We start from the raw sequence: 27,545 nt of genomic DNA, 5'->3' as shown, positions 1-27,545 counted from the left end.
AAGCGTCCGACTTCAGCCAGGTCACGATCTCGCGGTCCGTGAGTTCGAGCCCCGCGTCGGGCTCTGGGCTGATGGCTCAGAGCCTGGAGCCTGTTTCCGATTCTGTGTCTCCCTCTCTCTCTGCCCCTCCCCCGTTCATGCTCTGTCTCTCTCTGTCCCAAAAATAAATAAACGTTGAAAAAAAAAAAAAAATTAAAAAAAAAAAAAAATAGAGGGAGGCTTTCTCTTACTGAGATGGAGGAGGCCATGTGGCTAGCACCTGAGGTGGCCCCCAGCTGACAGAAAGGAAATGGGGACTATAGTCCTACAACCACCAGGAAATGAGTTCTGCCAACAGGCTCAAGAAGCTTGGATATGGATCCTTCTCCAGTTGAGCCTCGGGGATGAGGATGCAGTCCAGCCAACACCTCCACTGCAGCTTCATGAGACCTTGAGCAGAGGACCAGTTAAAACATATCACTCCCAGGCACTGTGAGATAATTTCTGACTCCCAGGCACTGTGAGATAATAAATGTTTATTGTTTTAAGCCACTAAGTTTGAAGTATTTTCTTATATAGCAGTATATAACTAATACATATATTAGTAATAGCTATTAGCAATAGCTGACTAACAGTGGGTGTTCATCCCAGTGTGGTTTAAAAAAAATTTTTTTTAACGTTTATTTATTTTTGAGACAGAGAGAGACAGAGCATGAACGGGGGAGGGTCAGAGAGAGAGGGAGACACAGAATCTGAAACAGGCTCCAGGCTCTGAGTGGTCAGCACAGAGTCCGACGCGGGGCTTGAACTCACGGACCGCGAGATCATGACCTGAGCCGAAGTCGGCCGCTTAACCGACTGAGCCACCCAGGCGCCCCCCAGTGTGGTTTAAAAACACATAAACTGCAAACAACCTAAAGATGTGACAGAAAGGGATTATATAGATAAACTGTTGTAAACTCATTAATAATGATTTCCAGGGGTGCCTGGGCGGCTCAGTCGGTTAAGCGTACGACTTTTGGCTCAGGTCTTAATCTCGCGGTTCGTGAGTTCTTCAAGACCTGCATCGGGCTCTGGGCTGACAGCTCAGAGCCTGGAGCCTGCTTCAGATTCTGTGTCTCCCTCTCTCTCTGCCCCTCCCTCCCTTTTTTTCTCTCTCTCTCAGAACTAAACATTAAAAAAAATAATAAGAATTACTTCCATGATGATGCTATTTGCCATTGGTCCAGGGCCCGGCTTTTGTGTAAATGCCATTATTATCCCTGTTTTATGATGTGAGCACACTGAGAAGGGTAAGACATGTCCAAAGCCATATAGGGGATGAGGAGCAGACTAGAGTCACTGTTCCCATCATAGAGCTAGACCTTCTTCAATGAGCTGGCCAGGTGGAGTGCACACCCAGGGGCCATCCCATTGGACCAACCAGCTTCAAATTCCTTGGGTAAAGTAGTTTTTTTTTTTAATAAAAAATTTTTAATGTTTATTTATTTTTGAAAGAGAAAGATCGAGTGTGAGTGGGGAAGGGGCAGAGAGAGAGGGAGACACGGAATCTGAAGCAGGCTCCAGGCTCTGAGCTGTCAGCACAGAGCCTGATGCTGGGCTCAAACTCGTGAACTGTGAGATCATGACCCGAGCCAAAGTCAGACGCTTAACCAACTGAGCCTCCCGGGCACCCCTGGGTGACGTAGTTCTTAGAGATTTTGGAGAGCATGCCAATGGCTGATGGTTCCTCCATTATTGTTCCTGGGGTTCCATTGGGAGCCACCGGAGCATTAAGGGTAAAGTGGAGAAATGCTTGGTGCTAAGCAGCACAGCCCATGGTTGCTGTGTTCTTAATTCTCTTGACTTCTCCAAGTCTTGGTTTCCTCATCTGGCAGATGAGTCCAAACCACTGTATTCACTCCCAAAGGCAGTCATGGATGCCAAGCACAGAACCTGGTGTATTTTAAGCACTCAATATTCCTACTGTTGTCTATTTCTCAGATAAATCCACAGAGGCTCAGAAAGGGGTCATGCCTTTCCCACTGTCACACAGGGAGCTGGTCAGCCTTCAAAGCTGGCTCCTCCTGCGTTCTCCATTCAGCAGTCCACCTGTCTCTACCCTCCCCATCCTCTACTCTGACCAACCACTCCTCACCTGCCTTATTCCTGCCCTTCCGTGATCCCTCTAGGCAGTGAGCCCTGCCTACTCCAATATTTACCTGGCCCAGCTCCTGGATAAACAGCTGGGCACAGACAGTGGGCAGAGGGGTCAGTGTGTGTGAGCAAGTGCTGGCATCTTCCCTGTAGGATGGACTGGCCCCAGGTGAAGGGTAGAGGATTCCAGAGTTTTAACCCTTAAGCCTTAGGCAGGCTGCAGTTGGAATCTCTGCGGCAGCATGTGAAAACTTTCTGAGCCTTATTCTCATCTACAAAACTGGCTGGTAGTTGTGTTGTGAGAATTAAATGAGATCATTTATTCATTCAACACTCATTTCCTGAGCAGCTACTCCATGCTAGGCCCTGGGCTGAGGGTGTTCAATGAAGAAATATAGAGAAAGGGACCCAGGTTTTAGAGGCAGGGTGAAGGGTAATCAGGAGGGCTCTGGGTCAGAAAGATCTTAAGTTCAAGTTCTAGCCAGCCCACTCATTGGCAGGGCCAATACCCTTGAGTGCTTGCCTCAGGCCTCTGAGCCTTAGTTTCTCCATTTGTAAATGGAGATGTTAATGGCAGTTAAGGGAAAAGGTTTCAAGGAGTCTAGCATGGCCTTGGGGTCAGCAGTTCATGGTCAGATGATAGTGCCAACTTGGCAGCGGTGGGCACATCTAAGGAGATCACCTGAGTAGAGATAGACAGAAGGCCCCTGAACTTCACCTTCCTCTCTCACCTTAAAATCTTCATCCTATGACTACTGTCTGTAATTAGATTGAAGGGAAAAAGGAAACAAATCAAGAACTTTCCATAGGTTAGGATACCCAGGAGCCCAGGAGAAGCTTGCCTGGACAAGCCAGACCTGGTCTCCAGCCTCAGTTTCCCCACCTGTAAAATGAGAGATTGATAAAATTGCAGTTCCTGTGAAAAAACAGTCTGGCAGGTCCTTGAAAGGTTAAACAATTACCATAGAACCTAATAATTTCACTCTTAGGTATAGACTCAAGAGAGGGGAAAATATTTGTCCACACGAAAGCTTGTACATTGAGTGTTCACAGCAGCACTATTTATAATAGTCAAATGGTGGAAACAACCTAAATGTCCATCAGTGGATGAATGAGTAAACAAAATGTGGCCCATCCACACAATGGAATATTAGTCATAAAAGTGAATGAATTATTGATACATGCTACAACGGGACCAGCCTTGAATATATTAACCTTGAAAACGAAACAGCCAGTTATTTTACCAATGAAATGGGTTTATTCAGGAATAGCAGAGGAATTGCAACTCAGGACATGCAAGCTAGGGTATCGGCAAAACCAAACAAAAGAGATGAAACATTACCTCCTAGAGAAAAGAGAGGAAGTTGGGAGGCGCTGCCTTGAATGAAAGTCCATTGGAGGAAAGTCAAGGTAGTGAGTTTCTCATTGGGTGAGTTGTGGCAGTGTCTTATTGGCTGGGCTATTGCTGGGTGAGGAGAAAATCATCCTTTGTCCTGCTGGGGTATAGTAAAGTAGACGTCTTCCTGTTGGGGTCTGCAATTAACAATGAGTCAGTAGGGCACAGAGCTCCTTCTTCTGACCTCCTGACTCTATTTTAAATGAGGTTGCCTTCATTCACTTTCACAAAAACATCATGCTGAGTCTTTCACTGAGTGCGAGTCACAGAAGGTCACATATGGTATGATTCCATCGATATGAAATGTTCAGAATAAGTAAAACCATAGACACAGAAAGTAGGTTACTGGTTGCAGGGGCTGGGAAGGGGGGATGGGGAGTGACTAGTGGGTAGGGGTTTTCTTTCTTTTTTATAAAGATTTTATTTTGGGGGGCACCTGGGTGGCTCAGTTGGTTAAGCATCTGACTCAATTCTGGCTCAGGTCATGATCTCATGGTTCATGGGTTCCAGCCCTGTGTCCTGCTTCGCGCTGGATGTGGAACCTGCTTAGGATTCCCTCTCTCCCCCTCTTTCTGCTCCTCCTCCCCTCAAAAAATTAATTGAGATATTTTATTTATTTTTAATTTTTTTTTTTTTTTTTTTTTTTTTTTTTTTTTTTTTGAGAGAGAGATCACGAGCGGGGAAGGTCCAGAGAGAGAGGGGAACAGAGGACCTGAAGCAATTTCCGTGATGAGCCGCACACTTCATGGGCTGAGCCAGCCAGGTGCCTGGTGTACGGGTTTTCTTTAGAGATGATGAAAATTTCCCCAGATGAGATAATTGTGGCTGCACAGCATTGTGAATGTATTAAACGCCACTGAATAGCACACTTTAAATGGGTTAATCTTATGATATATAAAATGTTTTTTTATGTTAACCTTTTTTAATGTTTATTTTTGAGAGAGAGAGAGAGAGAGAGAGAGAGACAGTGTGAGCAGGAGAGGGGCAGAGAGAGAAGCAGACTCCAGGCTCTGAGCTGTCAGCACAGAGACCGGTGCGGACCTGGAACTTACGAACCTTGAGATCATGACGTGAGCCAAAGTCCAAGGCTTAACCTACTGAGCCATCCAGGTGCCCCCATAAAGTGTTTTCTTAAAATGGGAAAGCTGCACAACCACCATATTTCAGGAACCTTGGGGATGTAGAATTTTATTCTAATAAAAGTCTACTTTTATCATGAGCAAAATTTCCTGCTTCCCCATCACCCCCAATTCCCTAACAGCCCGGGCCAGGGAATCCCATCTACTTACCTTAAGGGAAGCCCCACTAGCCCAACCCAGCGTCCAACGCGCGCTCGGTTTGCATAGTCACGCCCATTCACCGGGCCAATAGCCAGCCCCGCCCCCCACGTGTTTTGCACCGGCCCCGCCCCCTTTACGCACAGGCTACCGCTCTCAACAAAAACCAAAGGCGGTACGTTTGGTGCGACTTCATAAATAATGCATCACGTCAGCGGCCAGTGAGGCGTGGCTTCGGCCGGCCTGGCTGAGTCAGGATCATGAATAATGTATATTGAGGCGGGGCCTGGAGGGGTGCGCGTGTCGGGGCGGAGTCCGGGCACGGAAGTGACTCTCTCCGGGGCCTTGAGAGGTGGGGCCATCCACACTTCATGAATATACAGCACCTGGGGCGGTGACTGTGAGCTTCGCCAGGCCCACAGGGGGCGCGACCAGCTGCGTTCATGAATAATGCAGCAGTCGGCCGGCCGTGCAGAGGCTACTGTGGGCCTCGCTAGATCCAGAGGGGGTGTGGCCAGCCGCGTCTCATGAATAATGCAGCGCGTCAGCGGGCGGCGGGGCGGGGCGTGGCCGGCGCTCCGGCGCTGGAACCGGGAAGGGGGGGCGGGGGAGCGATGGTCGCAAGATGGCGGCGCTGAAGGAGGATCGGAGCTACGGGCTGTCCTGCGGGCGGGTGAGCGACGGCAGCAAGGTGTCTGTGTTCCACGTGAAGCTTACCGACAGTGCCCTGAGGGCCTTCGAGAGCTACCGCTCCAGCCAGGTGAGCGGCGTGGAGCCCGGCGCGGCCGTCGGAGAAGTCGAAGCGCAGGCCGGCCTCACGCGCCCCTCGCGGAGGCGTCCTGGCCTGGGGGCGCGGGGTCCGGCGTCCCGGCTGCTGTTCTCGGGTCCCTGGGCCGACAGGTCGCGGGGTGGGCACCTGTCCAGCTTGGAGCGCGGGGAGCTGCGTTCCTTTACGGCGCTGGGAGGTGACACTGGCGGGCGGCCCGAGGCGGCCGAGGGACCCGGAGCTCGCGCGTCTGGTCCGGGGGTGGGGGTGGGCGACTAAGTCGGCACCCGGAGGCTCCAGAGCCTTTCCCGGCTCACCCAGCACCTGGGCAGGAACTGAGCTGTTCACCTGGCCGGAGGACAGGGTGGAGGGGAAGCTTGGGGCTTCTCCGTCTGGGTGCCAGGCAGGGTGGATCAGTGGGGCACCGCTGTCGGGGCACCTGTGGAGATCCTGTTCCGTTTGTGTGGGGAAGCTGTGTTTTCATTGGGAGGGCCGGCTTTGACACCAATGGAGCCCTTGGAATTGGGCTCACTGTTGGTTCTTGGGAAGGGGCGTTTGGGCAGAAACTGACAGCTTGTTTCCAACTCCCCTACTCCTCGCAGGTGACCCTGCCTTACTGGACATTTTTAGAGAGTGGGAATGTTTTGGGGGGAAGAAGGTGTGTATGTGGGGGGTCGCTGGCATGGTGCCTTTCCCAGGCTGGGAGCCCTTTGTGGGTACCTAGCTGCTGACTCTCAAACTTCTCAGGGGCTGATTTGGGCCCATCTGGGGAAGTTAGAGGCGTTTCACTTCTGCCACCTGGCTCAGTGTGCGTGGGTTGGGGGGAGGCTGCAGTGCACCTTCTTTCAGGCCCGATTTGGGGGCACATCTGGGACCCTGATCAGAAACTTGCTTCTTCCCATTTCTGTTTGCGTCATGGCGCCCTCCGTCTGTGTTGGGACAGAAGTTGCAGGTGCCCGGAGTGGTCAGGACCTGAGGAGAAGAAGTGGCTTGGGAGCCCTTTTCCTTGTTGCCTGGAAAGTGGGGACTTTGCAGTCATAAAGTGGCTGGGGAGGGGTCTGGTGTCCGGCTCGTGGAGGCCCTGCTCCATGTGTGCGTGTGTGTGTGTGTGTGTGTGTGTGTGTGTGTGTGTGTTTGTGTATACTGGGAATGGGGGGGCCGAGGGCGGGTGAGGAGAGAGACTAACTAGGAAGGAATGTGGCTTTCTTCCTGCCCCAGACTTGTTCAGCACCATTAGCTAAGCCGGGAATTTCTTCCCCTGTTAACGTTCCCACCACTTTCCTGGTGCCCACCCTTCCCCCGAGCTTCTTCCCACTTTTTTTTTTTTTTTTTTGGGCAGTTTCCTTCCTGTCCTGGTGTCATAGTTTCCCATTCACAGGAGAGGTCTCTTTTTTTTAGAAGAGCGAGTTCTCCCCTTGTCAAAAGGATTCCTCAAGATGAGGCTAAGGTGCCCTTGCAGGTGAGGAGGAGGAGGTGGTGGGGACACTGTGTCCAGCTTAAGTCTCCTTTCCTTGTGGCATTCCAGTCTGGAGTCTTTTTCCCTAGGCAGTTCTGACTTGTCCTGCAGGAAGGCGGGCTTTCCTCGAAACAGCTGGGGGAGAGCTCATGAGTCATGTAAATAAGGTGAACTTGGTACCTGGTCACTTAAGAGCCCCGCCTTCCCTGCCATGCTGCCCTTGCTTGATCTAGTTGTCCGGAAGGTCTGCCTATGTGTCCACCTCATGCTGTCATACTGCTATTTTTAATTTAGGGTGTTGGTTACATCCCCTAACTAAGCTGGATCTTCCTCATGTGAGGGTGAAGGTAACTACAGACTCCAGCTCATCCCCCTCGAAGCACAGCTTCGAAGCACACTGTGTATGACGGTGTTGATCAGCCAGGAGGGGCTCCCTCAAAGAACTGCTCCAAGCCAGTTGGGGCATCTAGGCCAGCTGGACTAAACTTTGAGGGTGACCCAAATTTGAGTTTTTCTCGGAAGCTGACTGATAATTTAAGTTACTTGGCAATTTCATATTTAACATTACTTGTTGGGCATTGTAGAGGATTGAGCTAAAATCAGGGCGGCTTGGGTGCTTTTGGGTGGTGGGCATGGGGACAGTGACTTGAAGAACTGGTCTGTGCGACCGGAGAAGTGTAGGGGTTACTAACAAAACCTCTTATGTGCAGTTGTCAATAGTGTCTGGAGTTTTCTATTCTGTAGCACTGTGGTTATTATATGGTTTGTCAATAGCAACTTGTGGAGAGGGTTTTTATTTTTACTTTTAATTGCAAAGAGACTTTCACAGACTCAGATGTGGCAGGGGACTGGAGAGGAAGTTACTGAGAAATTTTCTCTGTGGCCAAAGAGAGCCTGTAATCCTCGCTGTTGGAGGAGCCTGGGTAGAAGTCCCCCATGGTTTCTCTCTCCAGAGGGGTGTGGAGTGTGAGCTGCCTTTGTGTAGACCTAGTGGCCAGTCTGGAATGTAGCAGAAGGTAATATACACAGCTGCCACCGTCTAGACTTAGGCTTCGTGAAGCTTCTTCTTGAATATAAAAACTCGAGTGAGTCCCGAGGCAGCTATGCCTGTAGATCTCCCATTTCACTGTGGGCTACTTCTGGGAGAGAAGAGGGCGGAGGTACAGATACATCCTTCCAAGATAGCATCATGCACCTGCTTAGAGAAGTGTTCCCTGGCCACTCTGAGGAAGTGACCCTCCTTCGGGCACCTGCCTCAACCACCTAGATATTTCTGTTGCTGGGTGACCTTCTCTCCTGGTTTATAAGCTCCTTGGTGGAGAGGAGCATATTGTCGTTAAGGAAAAATTGAGGACCCAGGGAGGGGCTCAAGATGCCTGAAGATTGTAGTCTATCTGAGTTTGAATCTTGGTTCTACCTGCTTGAGGCCTTGGGCTAGTGAGTGACCCCTCCCAGTCAAGATTCCTCCCCTTTGGGGCTATGAGGATTCCGGTGCCTGATCCTCTCCCAGCTCTGGATCCTTCTTGTCCTCAGGACTGTGCATATTCCAGTATCTGACCCTTCCCAGCTCTGACTCTTCTTGCAGGGTTGCAGGGTCCTACTGCCCGACCCTTTTTTGAGCTCTGGATTCTTCTTCTCTTAGCTGGGAGGTTCCTAGTGTCTGGCCATGTCTGAGCTCTAGATCTTTCTCCTCAAGACTGTGAGGGTCCCAGTACCCAACCCCTCCCAGTTCCAGATCCTTCTGTCAGGGCTGTGAGGGTCCCAGTGCCCTGCCCTCTCTCAGCTCTGGCTCCTTCTTCTCTTAAGGCTGTGAGGATTCTGTTGACATGTGTGTGGCCATCAGTGCAGCCCTAACACCCCCAACCTCCCTCCTCCCTGTTCTCAGCACTTGGTACTTGTACCCAGAGCTGGTTCCCACCTGGAGGTTTGAATAGACTTTGTGGGAGGCAGGGAGCCTGGGTTCCTGCATCCACCCAAATCTGATCGAGCAGCTGGTTTGCACAGGGCTACTGCTCAGGTGCTGTATGTTCAGAAGTGACCGAGATGGGCCTCTAGTGTCATGAGCTGACATTCTGGAGGCAGGAGGCATATAATAATGAACAAGACAGCACAGAAATGGGCACAAAGAACTTGACAGCCGCCAGCAGCAGGAAGGAAATAAAATGGGATGATGTGATGCTGTGGGGTGGTGTAAAAGGGTGCTGATTGAGAGAGGTGCTTCGAGGTGATGCCAGGGCTGAGGTCTCTGGGTGAGGGATCCTGTGTAGGGAGGGCTGGGGGTTCCAGGCATGCTGCCTTCAAGCCTTGAGACACAAGAGACTGGGGAGGGTGTTGGGGCATGGAGGACAGCTGCCAGGGCTCTGTCCTGGGGAAGGGTGTGTGGGGAGAGGACATGCAGGAGGCCTGCCGCAAATACTCCATGACTGTTCTAGAGCTGTGCTGGGGGCTGCTCGCCTGCTGCTAAGGGGGCGGCTGTGTGGATGTCAGCTCGGGCACTGGTGGCAGGAGGAGCCTTAATTTAGCCTCTGTTCCCCTCCCACAGCGAGGCCCCGGGAAGTAAGCTTGTCTCCCCTTTCTGGGGGTGCCCACCTAGCCCTAAGCAGGACAGCTTCTTGCCAGCTTGGTCTGCTTTTCAGACCAGCCGTCTTCAGAAATAGCTGGTGCTGCCCCTCTTGGCTATGGGCCAGGCCCCTCTAAGTCCTTTGTCCAGGCTCCTGTCATCTTCTTGACAACCTTGGCTGGAAGGCTAGCTGATTGTTCCCACTATGCCTTTGAGGGCGGTTGGCACCCAGAGGGTCATCGGCCACCTGCCCAAGATCACTTGGATTGTCCTCTGGCCCAGGCTGCCTCTTGAGTTGGGAGGGAGTTTGAGCCACTGGGATGCAACTATGAAAGGGGATCCCACCACGGTCTCCAGTTCTAGTTAAATGCCAGCGCTCTGGACTCCTGCAAGCACGGGTGACATGAATGGCCATGCAAATTCCTGAGGTTGTCACTGTGACTGTACTGTGCCCCCTGCCCTGAGAAAGCCTAAAGATGGTGACAACCAACACCTGTGGCTCACCGGCCACACGCCAGCGCTGGCCCGAGCTGCACACGTTACTTTATCTCACCCCCATCTGTCAGGCCTGTGGCGGGGAGTGGTTCCCACTTGTCAGGTGAGGAAATGGGAAGAGACTCTGGGAGGTCAAGTCACCGGAAGGAATTTCCCAACTGGGATGGGGCTGAGAACCAGCTTGGGATGGCTCCAAGCTCTGCCCCCTCTGAAGGGAGGTGGCCTGGCAGGCCGGGCCAGGTGGATCGGGCCGGCCTGTTGGTGTCCAGAGCACCGCTTCCTGTCTCCTGCCCTCTGGCTGTAGGGGTTCAGTTTCCTTGTGTATTTCAAAGTACGCTCTTGATAGTTGTGGGTGGGGTGAATCCTTCCTAGAAGGCTCTTGTCTCATAGGTGCTGTGACAGGATGTGTGAATGACCCAGGTTGTGGGGGCAAGGGATAGAAATTTCTGCGGGCGACCAGTGAGATTGTGGGGAGGGGCCGGGCCCCGCCTCGGCCACTGTGACCCTTGACTAGGCTTCTGGCTTGCGCGCTGTTCCTGCCACCACCACGGTGACTGTGGTGATTGTGTGTAAACAGCAGGCTGCTTGGCAGAAACCCACCCTCTGTTGACTCATCGCAAGGCCAGAGTTCATCACCCTTGAAGTAGTTTTGACATCATAGCCAGATTGTGACATCTCTAGAGTGTCTTTGACAATAACACTGCTTCCCCTGTTCCGAGTAACTGGTTCTGGAGCAGACACTGGTTTCAGGAAGTCTCCTTCTCATGTGGCAGCAGCCCTGCCTGATGCAGCCTGGCCAGGCCCAGGCTGCCAATCCATGCCTGTGGGGTTTGGCCTCCTTTGAGTCCTTCATTTTTAGGGCCTTGCTCCCCTGCCCCTGTCTTTACATTTTTTTTTTTTTTCAACGTTTATTTATTTTTGGGACAGAGAGAGACAGAGCATGAACGGGGGAGGGGCAGAGAGAGAGGGAGACACAGAATCGGAAACAGGCTCCAGGCTCCGAGCCATCAGCCCAGAGCCCGACGCGGGGCTCGAACTCACGGACCGCGAGATCGTGACCTGGCTGAAGTCGGACTCTTAACCGACTGCGCCACCCAGGCGCCCCAGCCTGCCCCTGTCTTTATGAGTCTCTCTTGGGTCTGTGACGAGCAAAACCTGGAGTCGTCTGAGATCTTACCTCCGGTGATATGTGGCCGCTCCACAGTCAACCAAGTGCCCAAAGGGATGCTTTTGAGAACAGTCCCCCCAAGTGACCTCTGACCTGTAGGTGCAGTGAGTGACAGACAACTATAGTATGTAGTTGTTTTGTCACTTTACTTTTTTTTACAAACATTTTTTTTTTTCAACGTTTATTTATTTTTGGGACAGAGAGAGACAGAGCATGAACGGGGGAGGGGCAGAGAGAGAGGGAGACACAGAATCGGAAACAGGATCCAGGCTCTGAGCCATCAGCCCAGAGCCAGACGCGGGGCTCGAACTCACGGACCGCGAGATCGTGTCCTGGCTGAAGTCGGACGCTTAACCGACTGCGCCACCCAGGCGCCCCTTGTCACTTTACTTTTTAACAAAAAAGCTGGTGTCCGAATTAACCATCTAGCGAGAGACCTCCTGTCCCCACACCAAGTGGCTGCATTGGAGTCTGATGCTAATTATATTCTCTGGTCTAGGTCCCTCCCTGGCCATTGTGATGCAGCTCTTTCTTGGCTGAGTCACCAGGTCAGGGCATGTTGGTGACTCCCTGCAGCCCTTCTGGAGGGGAGGGGGCCTCTCATGTTTGTCAGGTTCATGGGGTCATGGAACTCCTACTTAAAAGTAACACGTGTTGAGGGACGCCTGGATGGCTCAGTTGGTTGAGCGGCCGACTTCGACGCAAGTCATGATCTCGAGGTTTGTGAGTTCAAGCCCCATACTGAGCTCGCTGCTGTCAGTGCAGAGCCCGCTTTGGATCCTCTGACCCCTTCTCTCTCTCGGCCCTCCTTTCTCCCCTGCTCACACGTGTGCCCTCTCTTTGTCTCTCTTTCAAAAATAAATACAGCATAAAAAAAAAAAAAAGTAACACAAGTTGAAAAGTTCACTATAAAAGGAGTATAGCTCAGCATAGAAAACTTGCAAAATATCTGAACGGAGCGACTTCCTGTTCCCATAGGCCAAGGCCATCTCTGTTGTTGACACCTTGGTGCCTTCCTCTGTCTTGCGTCTGGGCACCTCATCATCATAGTGATGTCCTCTTAAGATATCAGATCTTGTTTCTTCCCGACACTACATTAGCTGTGTTATTCAACGTGGCTGTAGGCTTTACTTTTTAGTGACTGCATCTCCCTTGCTGTGTGCACCCTAACGGATCAGTATTCCTCGGGTACCGTGTTTGGGGCACCACACCGATCCTGGGGATTCCTGTGTGCTGGGAGCCCTGTCTGCTGTCCCCTGCTGAGGGCTGTGCAGAAGCGCTGAAGCGCAGTGAGGGGCACCCCTGGTGCGCCGGCACAGCAGAGTGGAGCCTGAGGCTGCGTGCGGCTGAGTGGTACAACTTCTGCATGTTAAAATCGAGGCTTGGGAGAGATGTGGTCTGGGCTGTGGGAGTGGATGGTCAGGGACGGCAGGGCTAGAGGCGAGAGGCCGGGGATGGAATGGAGGTTCTAAAGGCCTGAGCTGGGGTGGCACAGGGGAATGGGCAACAGGACAGATGTGGGAAGTATTTGGGCAGCCAGCCGTGGCTAGTTGGGGAGGTGGACGTTTCTAACGTTTCCTGATTTCTGCCGCGTGGCAGAAACATCGTCATGCACTCAGCTTTATTGTCATGCCTGCGCTGGGTTTGTGAGAGTCAGGTTATGTGTGGCTTGAAAAGATGTTGACGGTCGCCTCTGGAGTGATTCTGGGCTGGAGGAAGGATAAGGGTGGCTGATCCGAGGGCTGCTGCAGGTCTGTGGTGGGTGCATATCATTGTCATTAACGTCGAGGGCTAAGGTGGTAGATGTATATACGCTGCCCTGTTGGTGTTGGCTGCAGAGCCTACATCTTTCTGGGTTGCTTTTAAAGAGAGAACGAGGAGCTATTGTGCTTTGTTTGTTTTTTTAATGTTTATTTATTAGAGAGCGAGAGAGAGAGAGAGAATGAGCAGGGGAGGGTCAGAGAGAGAGGGAGACAGAGGATTCAAAGTGGAGTCTGCACTGACAGCAGAGAGCCCAATGCAGGGCTTGAACTCACCAACTGTGAGATGGTGACCTGAGCTGAAGTTGGATGCTTAACCGATTGAGCCACGCAGGTGCCCCTGGGTTGCCGCTTTTGTACCCAGATGTGGATGTCACGTGATTTTTTTTTTTTAAATGTCCTGAGTGTGATTGGAAGGTGTAGAAGGTGTTTTGAACTGATGTGGCAGCTCTGGCAGCCAGCAGCCTTTTTTTTTTTGGTTTTGGGTTTTTTTTGGTCCCAGTTCTTGGATTATGTTCTTTGCTCAGGGGTAGCTGCGTGCCAGGTTTCCTTTATTGTGCTGGTGTTGACCAGTTTCTGGAGAGTGGGTGCTCTGGATACTGGGGGAGCCAAGGCTGGATGGAGGACAGGTGATGCTGTCTAAAGCATAGAGAAAGTTGGCTCAAGGGCCTTGTGCCCACTTTTCACTTCCCAGCATTCTCAAATGTGCTGTGGAACAGGTAGCCTTGGATTACCCCGTCTTTGAGGAGTTAATGAACTGCCCTGACTGGGGGGGCTGTGGTTAATCTACTGCGCCTTTGTGTTGTTTCGAGTGTTCTCACTGTTCCTCAGACGGGGAAAATGAGGCTCAACTCGGGGACACCTTCCTTGAATGTGTGCCCTTCCAGCTAACTCTGCTCCTACCTCAGGCTGTCAGTGGGTGTCAGCGCCTCACTGTTTGCCTTGCTGGCCCCGTGTCCATCTTAGACATGTAGGGAAGGTGTCTTAATAAGAAGGTGCCTCCCTCAAAGGATGCTGAGGAGCGGGAGTTGGGGTCAGGTGGACTGGCTCTAGCTAGCTCCTGTTAACAGCCTGGGAATCCAGGCTTCCTCTTGAGCCTCAGTTTCCCTGGGTTGAAGCGTCACCGGAGATAGTAGTGAGCAGCTGGGTCAGATGGTCCTGTCATTCCATTGTGTCCAGTCCATTCTGCCCCCCTGTGTATATGCATGTGTCAGTGTACCACAAATGACCTGAGAATGTGAGGCCTTTAAGAATTTAAAATATCCACTCGTTTGTGTCTATCGTTAAGGGTTTCTTTTTTAAATAAGGAAATGACTTTCCCCAGATTTTTTAGCAGTTTTCCTGCCACGGAGCCGACCCCACTGTGTTGAGGGAGCTGGGCCCCTCTGCGTGTCCCTCTTCTCCATCCCGCCGTGGGCAGCCTCAGCAGGTGGTGATGGTGGAGCGGGCAGTGGGCAGGGGCCGCACAGCAGAGGAGAGGCATGAGGTGCTGGCTGAGCTTCTGGAGAGACTTCCGACCAGGCCCAAGGGTGCCTGCTGAGCCCACCAGGCTGGCGGCCTCTGCCAACGGAGTGTGAGGAGTCGGGCCCAGAGCTCTGGGTGCGGTGGCCCCATCTTTGCCTTCAGGTTGCATGCGGGCTCAGGGCTGTTGGGGAGTGACATGAGGGCAGTCTCAAGGGGCCAAGCCCCCTCTCCCCAGGAGAATGCTGTTCCCCAGGGATGGGAGGTGCGGGCCCTGTTTCCTCCATCATCCAGTCTGGGCAAGTGGGGCCCCAGTGTGTAAAGGCCGAATAACAAGGGGCTTCCCCTTACTTTTCCCTGTGCCCCTTGACCTCTTTCTGGTGGGGGGACCGGCCCACCACAACCCTCACTTGGACAGGTGCATGTGGCTTTGATGTTCTTTTTATCAGACTGACTTGGGATCTGCTGGTGGGCCGAGGCAGGCCAGGTGCCATTCTGGGCTCGGGGGCTTCGTGGTGGGCAGGCTAGCCAGGCATGCCCCAAGGCCCTCACATCTCTATGGGGGAGGCCCACTGAGAGCATGGTAGTGGTGCCCATGGGCGATGACTACTGGGAGGGAGAAACACAGCGGGCTGTGGGCACGAGGTGCCGTGGGAAGTGGAGCAGTTGGAACCACACGGGAAGAGGCTGAGATTGCTGAAGTCTGCGTGAGATCTAAGAGGTTGGCCACAGGAGGGAGGCTGGGGTGACGGGGCAGCCGGAGGGTGTGGGGGTAAGGGATGCCCCGGCTTGAAGTTGGGGTTAATTTCATCATCTAGCCGACTAAGCAGTTGTGACTGCAGTGGCCTGTGTGGGTGTAGACGAGCTCCAGCCCCTGTCTAGGGTCAGTGTGGGGGGGCTGACTCCACGCTGATTTCACTCCACTCCGTAGACAAGCATTTTCTCTGGGGGATTCCATCCTGTGACAGGCCATGGTCAAGGGAGGCCTTGGGAGTGCTCCAACCAATCAGCGAGAGTCTTTATCTGGGACCTCTTGGAGCCTTTTAAAAAGAAATTGTGGTGAGGGGTACCTGGGTGGTTCAGTCAGTTGAGCATCTGATCTTGGCTCAGGTCATCATCTCGTGATTCGTGAGTTCAAGCCCCACATCGGGCTCACTGCTGTCAGTGCAGAGCCGGCTTGGGATCTTCTGTCCCCTTCTCTCTGCCCCTCCCCTGCTTGTGCTCTCTCAAAAATAAGTAAATGTTTTTTAAAAGTTGTGGTGAGATGCACGTAACATAAAATTACCATCTTAACCATTTTTTCCCTTTTTAACCATTTTTTGAGTGTACAGATTAGTGATATCAAGTGTGTGTGCAGCCATCATCACCATCCAGCTCCAGAACTTTCCCATCTTCCCAAATTGAAACTCTGTCCCCATTAAAAACTAATTCCCCTCCCTTAGCCCCTGGCACCCACCATTCTAGTTTCTGTCTCTATGAATTTTTTAACTTTTGTGATCTCATTTAAGTGAGATCATATGGCATTTGTCCTTTTAGATTTTTTTTAAAGTTTGTTTGTTTATGTAAGTAATCTTTGCACCCAACATGGGGCTTGAACTCATGACCCCAAGATCAAGAGTTGCATGCTCTTGCAACTGAGCCAGCTGGACGCCCTGGTATTTGTCCTTTTATGACTCATTTCTTTCATGGTGTTCAAGGTTCATTCATGTTGTAGCCTGTGCCAGTTTCCTTCCCTTTTAAGGCTGAATAATATTCCATCGTATGGATATACCACATTTTGTTTATCCAGTTGTCTGTTGATGGACACTGGGTTGTTTTTACCTCTTGGCTGCTGTGAATAGTGCTGCTGTGAACATTGGTGTACAAACATCTGTTTGAGACTCTGCTTCCCCCCCCCCTTTTCCTCCCAGTTTTATTGAGATATAATTGACATCTGGCGCTGTATACGATTAAGGTGTACAGAATAGTAACATGACTGACCCATATCGTGAGATGATGACCACAGCAAGTTGAGTTCACATTTCTCATTTCATATGGATACAAAAAAAAAAAAAAAAAAAAGAGTTGTTTCTTATGATAAGAAATCTTAAGATCTACTCTCCTAGCAACTTCTCTGTATATCATAACAGCACTGTTAGCTGTAGTCCCCATGTCATAGATTACATCTCTAGTGCTCATTTATTTTATAACTGGAAGTTTGCACCTTTTGACCCCCCCTTCCTCCACCCACTCCCTGCCTCTGGTGACCACAAGTCTGATCTCTTTTTGTGGGTTTGTCTTTTTTCTTTTCTTTTTTAGGATCCCGCATATAAATGAGATCTTACAGTATTTGTCTTTCTCTGATTTATTTCACTTGAGTTCCTGTTTTTAGTTCTTTTGAGTATATATCCAGAAGTTGAGTTGCTGGATCATATGGTAATTCTATGTTTAACTTTTTGAAAAACTGCCAAGCTGTTTTCCACAGCGACTGCACTATTTCACATTCCCACCAGCAGTGTATAAGAGTTCCAATTTCTTCAGCCAGCCATCCTCACCAACACTTGGTATTTTCTGGATTGTGTGTGTGTGTGTGTGTGTGTGTTTGTTTGTTTTGCTGGTAGCTATACTGATGGGTCTCCAACGAGAGTTTGGGTCTATGGGGCTTCTGACGCCTGCTGGACCACTGATGGGCTCAGGAGTCCCCTTATCGCAGGTGACAGAGAACCTGACCCCAGGGAATTGGGTCATGTTGGCTCTCACACTTGAGGTGGGCTTGGGCTAGCTTCGGGTCCTGCCTGAGGATCTTGATCAGGGTCACCTGGGTGTAGATGGCAGCGAGGCCAAGGAAAGTGTCACCACCTCCCAGCCCTCCCAGTGGCACGACTTCTGTGTTCCGGTCCCCAAACCAAACAGAGGCCCTGAGGGACATTGGCAAGGTTGGGCTCCACCCTGTGGCACCTGAGGCTGCTGGGCCCTTCCCTGGCCATGAGCTCAGATGGGGCAGAATCTCTCCTTTGGTGAATTTAGTTCTTTCAGTTCCACATGGAGTCAAAAAGTGACTTGTGGAAAATGGGCTTTCTTCCAGGTAGGAAATGGCCTGGAGGCCCCTCGGGTTGGGTGTTCCCTGCCCTCTGGGGGGTGGTGGACAGGTAGGGGACTATGCTGCTGCCTTTGCTCCTGCCTTTGGCTTGGCCTCAGGGCTGGGGCCTGTGCCAGTAGTGCCTAAGGAGGAGCGGTGTTTCCTCTGACCCTGTGGGCAGATGCAGTCCACTTGCCTCAGGGCTTCCAACTGTAGAGGCGGGACTCCCTACCCCTGTCCTGCTGGCGCCTCCCCTTCTGCTTACGGGATGTGCACATGGGCCTAGGGCCCCACACTTGCTTTCAGGCCCTACAGTTAAGCATAGGCTGATCAGAGGCGGGGCGAGGGGCCGGACTGAGACAGCCACCCTTCGTGCTGCTCTTCCTTGTGGGGAGTGGTACCGCTGGGACCCAGAGAGCTTAGACTAGCCTCGCCTCCTGCCATTGGCCTGAGGATAAGTGGGTTGGAAGGTTCCTCCCCCCCCCCCTTTTTTTCCTGGACAGTGACTTTTTGGAGGAAAATCAGCTTCCTGATATGGACCTTGTGGTTCTCCCCGCATCTGGAGGGGATGATTTAAGGGACCTAGAGCAACACTTACAGCAAGGAGAATGCCCACTGAATGAAGTCAGGACAGCTCAGTGTGCAGTAGCTGGGGGTGGGGCATTAGTTTAGCATGGCCTTCCCCTTGACAGTGGGCACCTCCTGCCTGTAACCTCCCCGCTACATTGTTCTCCAGGTCCTGACAGGGATCCCATGCCTTGTCCCCATCCTGGCTGCTCTGTTTTCTGTACCATTAGTGGTAGAGCTTTCCCTATACCATTAGTGATAGTGGGCCTCTTGTCCTCAAGGAAGCTGAGGTCTGCTGTGCCCAGTGTTGCTGTTGTAGCTGCTAGCCTCCAAAACCAAGGCCTCTGGCATATTTGCTGCCGTATGAGGTGAACAGAATTGGATAAGGATGCCAACGAAGTAGACTGTTGCGGCATTTTTTTTTAAGTTTATTTGAGAGAGAGAAAGAGAGAGGGCACATGTGTGCAAGTGGGGAGGGGCAAAGAGAGAGGGACAGAGAGAGAATTCCAAGCAGGCACCGCGCTGTCGGCACAGAGCCCGACACAGGGCTCGCTCTCACGAACTGTGAGATCATGACTTGAGCCGCAATCAAGAGTTGGACGCTTAACCAACTGAGCCTCCTAGGGGCCCCTATGGCGTGTTCTTCTTTCAGTGCTATCCTTAGAGTCTGAAAGAAGTTAGTAAGCCATGACCCAAGGGGCAAATGCAACCTGCCAGCTGTGTTTCTAAAGTTTTTTTTGGAACAGAGCATCATTTAAGGCTGCTTTTGCCGTATGATAGCAGTTGAGTCTTTGTGATGGAGATTGTCTAGTTCTCAAAACCTAAGAGATTGATTCTCTGGCCCTTTACAGACAAAGCTTGAGAGCTGCTGGTCTGAAGTGTTGGCACGGGCGTGTGACGTGAGGACTACGTGTGCTAGTAGAATGTGCTGACCGGGCTCACACCTTGGACCCCTGTGCTGTGGCATGCCGCCCCTGTGGGCTGTGGCTTCCTGTCACGTCTCAGGGCTGGACTGAGATCTTGGAGTGTCCTTTTGGTCTGGCCCCTTCATTTCACTGAAGGGACACCTGGACGATGGTGACTGACCTGAGGATACACGGTCAGCATAGATTAAATTGAACCTCAGACCTGAGGGTGTCTGCCCTAGGACTGTCTGCACCCTCTCTCCCACCCCAGTTTCACGCAGGCTTGGAATGCTTCCCATTCCACGTGCAAATCCCTGGGTTGCCCAGGAGCTTTTCTCGGGCACAGCTCCAGACTGGCACAGCCTCTGGTGGGCCCGTCCTTTTTACTTGTGACCTGCTGGTGAACTCTGGAAACACAATTCATGCGCAGCCTGGGCAGGAAGGGCCAAGCACGGGTGTTCCTGGCAGAGGTGGGAGGGCAGGCATCTGCCTCCCGTTGGAGTCCGGCTGTGGCTGCGGCATCCCTCTCCCCTCCCTCTGTCTCCTCAGCCTTAGGTCCCTGGGGATACAGCGGGACTAGTGTCATCTTCCAGGGGAGGATTGTACTCAGGGGTTGGTTGTTCATTGGGGTGTCTTTCGAACGTGTGCTTCGTGGCATGAGGAGCAACTAGATGACAGGAGACAGTGAGCCTCAGGCATCTCCTGTCCTCTAGGAGTGAGCTTTCCACAGGCGGGGGGGGGGGGGGGGGGCGCTCAGTGAATCTTCCAGAGCTTTCTCAGCTCAGAATGAGTATCATCTATAGATGGATTCTAAATTAGGTACCAGCAGCCCTAAAGACCTGGAGAAGGGGGGTACCCGGGTGGCTCAGTCAGTTGAGCATCCGACTCCGGCTCAGGTCAGGATCTCATGGTTTGTGAGTTCGAGCCCCATGCCAGGCTCTGTGCTGACAGCTCGGAGTCTGGAGCCTGCTTCGGATTCTGTGTCTCCCTCTCTCTCTGCCCCTCCCCCACTCATGCTCTGTCTCTCTCTCTCTCTCTCTCAAAAATAAACATTAAAAAAAAAAAACGACTTGGAGAAGGGCAGTCAGGCCTCTCTGCCAAGGGCCTGCGGTATCTGGGTTCTTGGCTTCTATCAGTAGAAATGGCATGATGTTGCTCTTATCTTTCAGTGTCGTCTCTCCTTTTTCAGAATCGGTGGGACTGTTGAACTGCTTCAGGGCTGGGCAGAGGTGCTGTGCGGTGGGGAGACCCGAGGGCAGGATCGTGTGGGGGAACATCCCAGTGTGGAGAGACTGCGGGGAGATATGTGAGGCAGAGGCAGGTCACAGCTAGAAGAGTGTGTTCCTTCCTCCCCTGGTCACACTATTTTTGGTGTTGGACGCTCACAGATGTCTGCTTGTTCCAGCGAGACGTGCTCAGCTCTCAGTGCATCTGGCAAGTGGGATGAGGACAGCCAGCACTGGTCGCCTGTGTTCAGCGTGTCTCCAGCTTGCTCTGGCGTCGGGACGAGGCCTGGCTGGCTCCCTTACCTGTGCACAGGGTCCTGCTGGTGGGGAGCCTTGTGCACAGAGCCACATGACCCAGTGATCTGTGCCAGTTCCTCCTGACAGGAAGTGGAGCTGTGTTAAGGATTCTTAGACGGGTTTTGGCTTTGAGTGTAGGATTGATGCGATGTGGCCCCCGGTCCTTCCTGCCTTTGGCTCTGTTGGCTAGTATCTCTGTGGGGAAGGTCCTGTCTCTGAGCAGATGAGGTTAATACCCTCCCCTTCCCCCCACCGCCCCCGCTGCCCCACCACCATGAACCTGGGCTGTGAGAATGTGGCCAGTGAATGGGTTTCACTGGTGCCCAAGTATGCAGGGCAAGGCTCCCAGGCTGTCAGCAGAAGTTGGGCTGATGCTGGACCGCTTTCTCCTCAGGGATGGAGGGCAACTCACCAGGGTCTGTGCCCCACCCGGAACAGTGACTCTAATCGCGCTTTGTTCTGGGATCTTCACGTGGCTCCTGTGACCTGCCTCTCCTCTTTCTTGTCTTGGTCTCTTGTGTAAATTCATTGAGTCCAGATGCTTTCGGGTGACAGGAACTGATTGCCAAGTGTGGGATCTGCTAGGCACAGCTCAGCTTTGGTGAGTGGCTGGTCTGAATAGATGTGGTACCACCTCTGTGTTCTCTTCTTGGGGCTCTTGGTGCTATTCCTGGGGCTCAGCTATTTAAGAGCAAGCACACCACGTGTTGCAGGTGTGGGCGTCCCTCTGCTGTTGTGAAGCTCAGGGCGGACGAGCTTGGGGGTGTTGCAGGGAGGTCACTGGAGGATGCGGGATGCAAGGCCCAGGCCTGGGGTGGTGGAACAGGATACCTCATATTGCCCGAATCGGGGCTGAATCAGGCTGCAGACCCAGGATGTTGTCCCTGCCTGGCGTTCATGTGCGTGCCTGGATACAGGTTCTGGCTATCTGAGCTGCTGTCCCTTGAACAGCCGATGGCCAGGGTGGGGGACAGCTTGTATTGCTTCCAAATCTTCACTGATATTGATATGGTTGGGTGGCTGCCAAGTTCAGAGCAGGACACGGGGCTGGGAGGAGCAGGGGAGAAGGGGCTGGCTGTCCATGCCATAGCCCCAGTCATCCAGGAGAATAATTAAGGCCTGAGGTGTCTTGGAAAGTCAGGAGTTTGCCACTCCATTGGAACTCTGGGTGGAGGGTCTCCTGGGTTACAGGCATCATAGACTCCTGGCCAACCGACTCCTTGGCTGCTCAAGGCTACAGGGTCTGTGTGAGTCCCCAGGACCTATTGACAAGTTGGTGGCAGGACTCAGTGGTGACTGTGGAAGGCTTCCCACAGTGGATGGTTTCTGGAGTCAGTAGCATTTCTCAGAAGAACCCCGCAGGGTGTGTTAGAGAGGGGAGTGGGGACACAGCTCACACGCACCCAAGGCTGGGCCTTAGCCAGGATGCAGCCTGGAAAGCTTTGTTTAAAGTTGGGGCTAGTGTTTCTCGTTACTTTTTAACCTATCGATTCACCCTGTGGGTGGTGCTGAGCTCACCTTAAGCTTGACAGGTGGCGTCAGGGGGCCCAGAATCCGAGCTCTGCAAGTTGGCCAGTTCTGGGGAGATGAGCATTGCTGTTCTGAAAGCCAGGTTCCAGGCTTGAGGGTTCTGGAGCCTCTAGCTGCTTCCCCTTTCCCTGCCCCAGCCACAGATGAGCACAGCAGAAATCAGATGTGCATAGCAGTTTTACGTTGGAGTCCAGGAGGAATCCTGAAGTCTATGGAAAATTTAGGGGAAATTTAGAAAAGTGAGCCTCATGTCATCATTTCCACTTAGGATGTGTGCGGAGATTTTGGTAACCCGAAGAGTCAGAAGATTGTGTTTAAAAAAACAGAACAGGAGTGGCAGCAGTCAGCCCATACAGGCAGGTTGTTTAACAGAGCAGCCAGCCTCCTGTCCTGTGCCCACTTATGGGGCCAGCCTTCCTCAGCCCCTGTGCCAGCCTGCCCTGTCTGCACAGTGGATGAGCACCCATCATGCAGGGCCTGAAATAAAGCAGTCTGTGCATACCTTCCACGAGCTGTGGCCACCTGGCAGGTCCTCCCCAGACTCTGCAGGCCAGGTGAAGCCTGGGCAGTGGGGAGTGAGTGAGTGGGATGTCTCCATGTGGGGTCCCAGTCAGACCTAGGCATCTGATGGCCCAGAGTGTGTGTCCTTAACTTTGGCCAGACTCCAGCCAGATCCCAGGTATAACAGCAAGGTAAGCAAATAGTCCTCCAGCGCTTGACCCTGTGCTGGGCATTGATGGTTCCAAGTGAAGAGGGATAGTCCCATGGGCTTTAATCCTACCTACCAGCCAGGAGAGGTCCCTGGAGAAGGGATATTTGGCAGGACCTGAAGGAAAAGTGGCATTCCTGGGCCCCAGGCAGGTGGTGGGGAAGAGCCTGTACCCTGGGGAGTCATGGGAGGATGTGCTGAGGGAGCGGCCTGGACCTCTTCCTTGAGCATCACGGTCAGGGTGACAGGTCAGAGAGGACGGGGAGGGTGGCCGGGGGGCATGCTGCACCACAGGGCACCACACACTTCTGGGCTTCAGGACACAGTGCCCTGTGCCCACACCTGGCATGCTTTACCTCCATGTCTTCCCGACCCTACACCCTGCCCCTTCCTTTGTCATCTCGGGTCAGAGGGTCCCCGCTCCGTGTGCCCTCCAGCACTCAGCATGTCCCTAGAGGTCTGCCTGCTTCTGTCCCAGCCGTAGGTGGGCTGCTGTAGCACACAGGAGCATAGTGAACCACTATCAGATGAACGTGTGGTGGGACCATGTCAAGGGGGACGCAGGTCCTGTGCGGTCTCCTGGTCTAACTCTAGCCTTGTGCAGTCTGCACTGTTGCTCCAAGGGCGGGTGTCTTGCACCGGGTCTGGATCCTGGCAGCTCGGCTCCCGTGGTAGATCCCTAGCCTGGTGGCTGTAACTTTTTGGGGGGGGGGGGGAGCTGTCCATGCTTATATATCTGATTTACTCGTTGTTCTCTGGCTCTGCCAGACTCCTTTTCCATAAAGAAAGCCCTTCCATGTCCTCGCTTGCGTTGCCCCGGATCTTAGCCCAGGATGGTGGTGTTCCCTCACAGAGCGCACCATAAAGGCACCTCTGAAGCTGCCTGGAGCATCAGCATGGGCCCACAGCTGGACAGTCTGGTTGGACACAGTCTGGAATGGCTGGCTCATAGCACCTTCCCTGTGGTAGGCCTAGGCCTGTCGTGCTACCTTTTCCCTTTTTTTATCAAATAAAACCAGGTATAAAGTGGCACTTTATTAAGTAGGTGACAGGAGTAGGGGCCAGGGAGTCCTACAGTGTGGCCTGACTCTGCCCAGGGGCCGGTGGCCAGTGGCAAGTTCTTGGCCTCGTGTGGTCACGGGGCAGTGCTTTCCCCTGCAGGGTGCTCCCCGCCCCTGCAGCCTGCTTGTGATGGGGGTGCCGTGGACAGCAGCATCAGGGCCATTTGCTTGGGGCCCTGGCCTATCTGTTACCAGTGACCGGGCTCATGCCTGGGCATTGGCAAACCTTGCCAGGCTGCCGAGTGCTTTCCCCAGGCAGGGGCTTTTGGATTCTGCATTTGTGGGCCTAAAACTTCTTCCCTAAGTTGGTTCAGAAGCAGAAAGATGAAGGTCATCCGTTTTCCTCACAGAACACTGACCGTGCTGCATGCCCCATGTCCTGGCACTCTGATTTAACAAGTGGCAAATGTCATCACTAAGGTTTGTCTTCCTTCAAAGATGGGGTTTTTGGGAGCTCCTATGTTTAGGGTACCAGAAGGTCCTCGGTGGGGACATTTAACCTTTCAGCTGTAAACATTTGCTCCTAATTTGGCTGGTCACAGATTTTCTGTGGTGGCGGGGGTGGTGGTCCTTGCTTGCAGGATTGACTAAAGCCAGCTCAGTCTGGCTTCTGGCTGCCCTGTCTATGGCACTGTCATTGCAGCACACGTCGAGGTGGGTGCCTGCTGCTTGCTGGTCATTCTGCCTGGGTCAAAGGCTGTAGTCAGAGCACCTCTCCCTCCTCAGGGGCCCGTGCCCCTCGCCCCACTCACCTGCGATCCCTCCATCTCCTCCTGGCTCACTCCTGTCATGCCTGTGGCCCATATAGAAAGTGCTCTGTCAGCATAGATAGCTCTGTGGTCATGGCTCCCGGAAGCCTCTCTCCACCCACAGCCATGGGGCCTGTGCTCTGTTCTTGTGGCCCGTCACCCCCGGATGGCTGTGCCTGTTCCCAGGGTCCCCTGCTGTCCCAGAGCCCTCATTCAGCTCCGGCTGGACTGAGAGTGTGCGCTCTTAATGGAGACTATTGAGCCACAGTGATAGGGGCCACTCCTGGGGCCTTCGTATCCCACAGAGTTCTGGGACATTTGGTGACCTAACACAGGGCTCCTTCTGCCGGTTATGAACCCCTTGTCTCGGCCAGCTGGGCAGCAGTGCGACTCGGTGCCACTGGGGGATGCTTACAGTGGCGGTGAGTGATTGCGATCATGTGTCTCCCATGCCCAAACCACCCACACAGGGCACCTGGAACTCTGTTGTCCAGACCCCGGTGTGCTCTCCTCCTTGACTGCCGAGGGTCTTTCTTTGGAAGCCTTCTCTCCGGTATCAGGGCCCTCACTGCCTCCCCACTCTCTTACCCATCGAGAGGTACATTCCCAGAGCCCAGGACTCTTCCCAGGACGGAGTGTGTGTGGGAGGGCCGCACGCACCAGGCCTTTGCTGTGAGCCCGTGGATTCGATTGGACCTTCCTTTTCTGGATCAGTGGCTTCCGACTTTATTTTGCTTTTACATGCTGTGACCGCTCTTGGGCACCAGCCAGACCTGCAGGATTGTGCTCGTCATGCACATCCTGTTGAGGCTCGTGGGTCCCACCCCGTGACTCCTGTCCATCCTCGTCTGAACAAGTGGCCCCTGGCATGAGCCACTAGCCCAGCCTGACCATACAAACCCAGGGGAGGGCCCAGCTCTGAGCTGCTGCCCTGCGGGTTGTGCTTATTCCATCCCCCACCCCCAGCCCCACCATGCCTTTCCCACTTCCTCTTACACACCAGATTATCTGATTCTTCCTAATGTTGTGGTGGTGCTGGGCAAAAATGATTATCTCACTCTCATTTTTGTCTTCCTGATGGTGTCTCGTGTTTTAGCTACTTGCAACTATCTTTTCGGTCTATGCTGTGTTCATTGCCGTTTCCCGTTGGCTGGTCTTTTAACTGGGATTTCTCCGGTGTGGCGTGATCCTGGTTTGCTCTCTGGGTGCCAGCTGAGTGCTGTCTGCCCGTCCAGAGGGTGAGGATGGCATCGTCACATGTTTGTTCCTTCTCCCAGGTGGGACCCGCCGTGCTCCTCGTGGGATAAGATCACCTCTCCTGCTGTGACTTTTGGCCTCCGTTGGTGGCTGGAAGTTGTCCTGGCGGGTCCCCATAAGTGATGCTTACTCCCAGGTTCTGCTCTGGTGAATTAAATGTGTGAAGTTGCCACCCAGCCAGCCATTTGTCATTTTCTTGAGCATGACCATGGACCCAGCTGGCTGGTGACTTTGAAGCACTCAGACTGTGTTCTCAGGCTATCTTCCAGGGTCTTGTGTTTACTTCAGCTTGTCTCAGTGACACATTAGTGAAAAAGCTAAAGCAACATTTGTGAATTGGAAAATACTAACAGATTCGGGATGGCCCCGATGATTCCCAAAGTCCGCTCATACACATGTCACATTCAGACTCACAGCTGGTGACTCTTGGAAGCAGGGATAGCCAGTGAGGGCCACTGTGTGCAGGGCCACATGAAGTGCTTCCTGTCCCTGGGGCAGAGCTAAGGGCTCGTCAAGAGGTAAGGGCACCTGTGCCATGCCGACCTCTGCAGGGACAAGGGTACACTGTCAGCACTGACACACAACTGCTTCCTTGAAGGAAGCCCATGGTTCCTCCTCTGTCCCTCTGTCCCTTCCTCCTGCAAGGACACTTCCCATTTCTGCCTTTGTCAGGGGAGGTAGTTAAAGGAGGAAGGTACCAACAGGTCCTGCTTGGAGAAAACCAGATTCGGTGTGCAGGATTTCAAAGTCATGACTGGAGGGTTGGTGGGGCAGCTGTCAAAGTAATACACGACAGACATCCACACGGTGAGTTCTCAGCATCATCTCAGGGGTTCACTCAAATGTTTAACATGCACCAGAGTCATTGTGGTATACCTACCACATACATGACAGATGTGGGAACGTGAGCATGGCCAGTAGTCCTGTTTTACTTAAATGACCACTTATTAATTGCTTGTTATTAGTTTGCTGAATATTGTTTGAAGTTGTCGATGCAGTTTTGGGAAAGGTTCTGTGTTTTTTTAAATTTGTTTTTATTTATTTATTTAAAAAATTTTTAATGTTTATTTTTGAGAGACAGGGGCAGAGCACGAGGTGGGGGACAGAGAGAGAGGGAGACACAGCATCTAAAGCAGGCTCCAGGCTCTGAGTTGTTAGTACAGAGCCCGACGCGGAGCTAGAACCCATGAATCGCGAGATCATGACCTGAGCCGAAGTTGGATGCTTAACCAACTGAGCCACCCAGGCGCCCCATGGTTGGTTTGTTTGTTTGTGTATATTATTTTTATTTATTTATTTATTTATTTATTTATTTATTTATTTATTTATTTATTTAAAAGAAGGAGTGGTTTTTTTTTAATTTTTTTAATTTATTTTTTTTAACGTTTATTTATTTTTGAGACAGAGAGAGACAGAGCATGAATGGGGGAGGGTCAGAGAGAGGGAGACACAGAATCTGAAACAGGCTCCAGGCTCTGAGCGGTCAGCACAGAGCCCGACGCAGGGCTCGAACTCACGGACTGAGATCATGACCTGAGCCGAAGTCGGCCGCTTAACCGACTGAGCCACCCAGGTGCCCCTATTTATTTATTTTTAACGTTTATATTTTTGAGTCAGCAAGTGGAGACGGGGCAGAGAGGGAGACACAGAATCCAAAGCAGGCTCCAGGCTCTGAACTGTCAGCATAGAGCCCGACATGGGGCTCCAACCCACAAGCAGTGAGATCGTGACC

General features: G+C 52.6%; 1 protein-coding gene and 1 long non-coding RNA gene across 2 annotated transcripts in view; both read left to right on the top strand.

Annotated features, from left to right (window-relative positions):
• Positions 1 to 27,545, top strand: part of ELL (elongation factor for RNA polymerase II) — an 86,837-nt gene that overhangs the window by 3,574 nt on the left and 55,718 nt on the right. Inside the window, exon 2 of the mRNA XM_045496677.1 lies at positions 5,401 to 5,548. Coding sequence (XP_045352633.1) covers positions 5,414 to 5,548 — 135 coding nt within the window. The 5' untranslated portion in view covers positions 5,401 to 5,413. The remainder of the gene's footprint in view (positions 1 to 5,400; positions 5,549 to 27,545) is intronic.
• Positions 20,008 to 25,989, top strand: LOC123607436. Its single transcript, XR_006716743.1, has 2 exons — positions 20,008 to 24,227; positions 25,834 to 25,989. It is a non-coding gene; the product is annotated as an uncharacterized LOC123607436 (long non-coding RNA).

This window comes from Leopardus geoffroyi, chromosome A2 (assembly GCF_018350155.1).
Source record: "Leopardus geoffroyi isolate Oge1 chromosome A2, O.geoffroyi_Oge1_pat1.0, whole genome shotgun sequence".
Classification (NCBI taxonomy): Eukaryota; Metazoa; Chordata; class Mammalia; order Carnivora; family Felidae; genus Leopardus; species Leopardus geoffroyi.
This window is presented reverse-complemented; position numbering and strand designations above follow the sequence as displayed.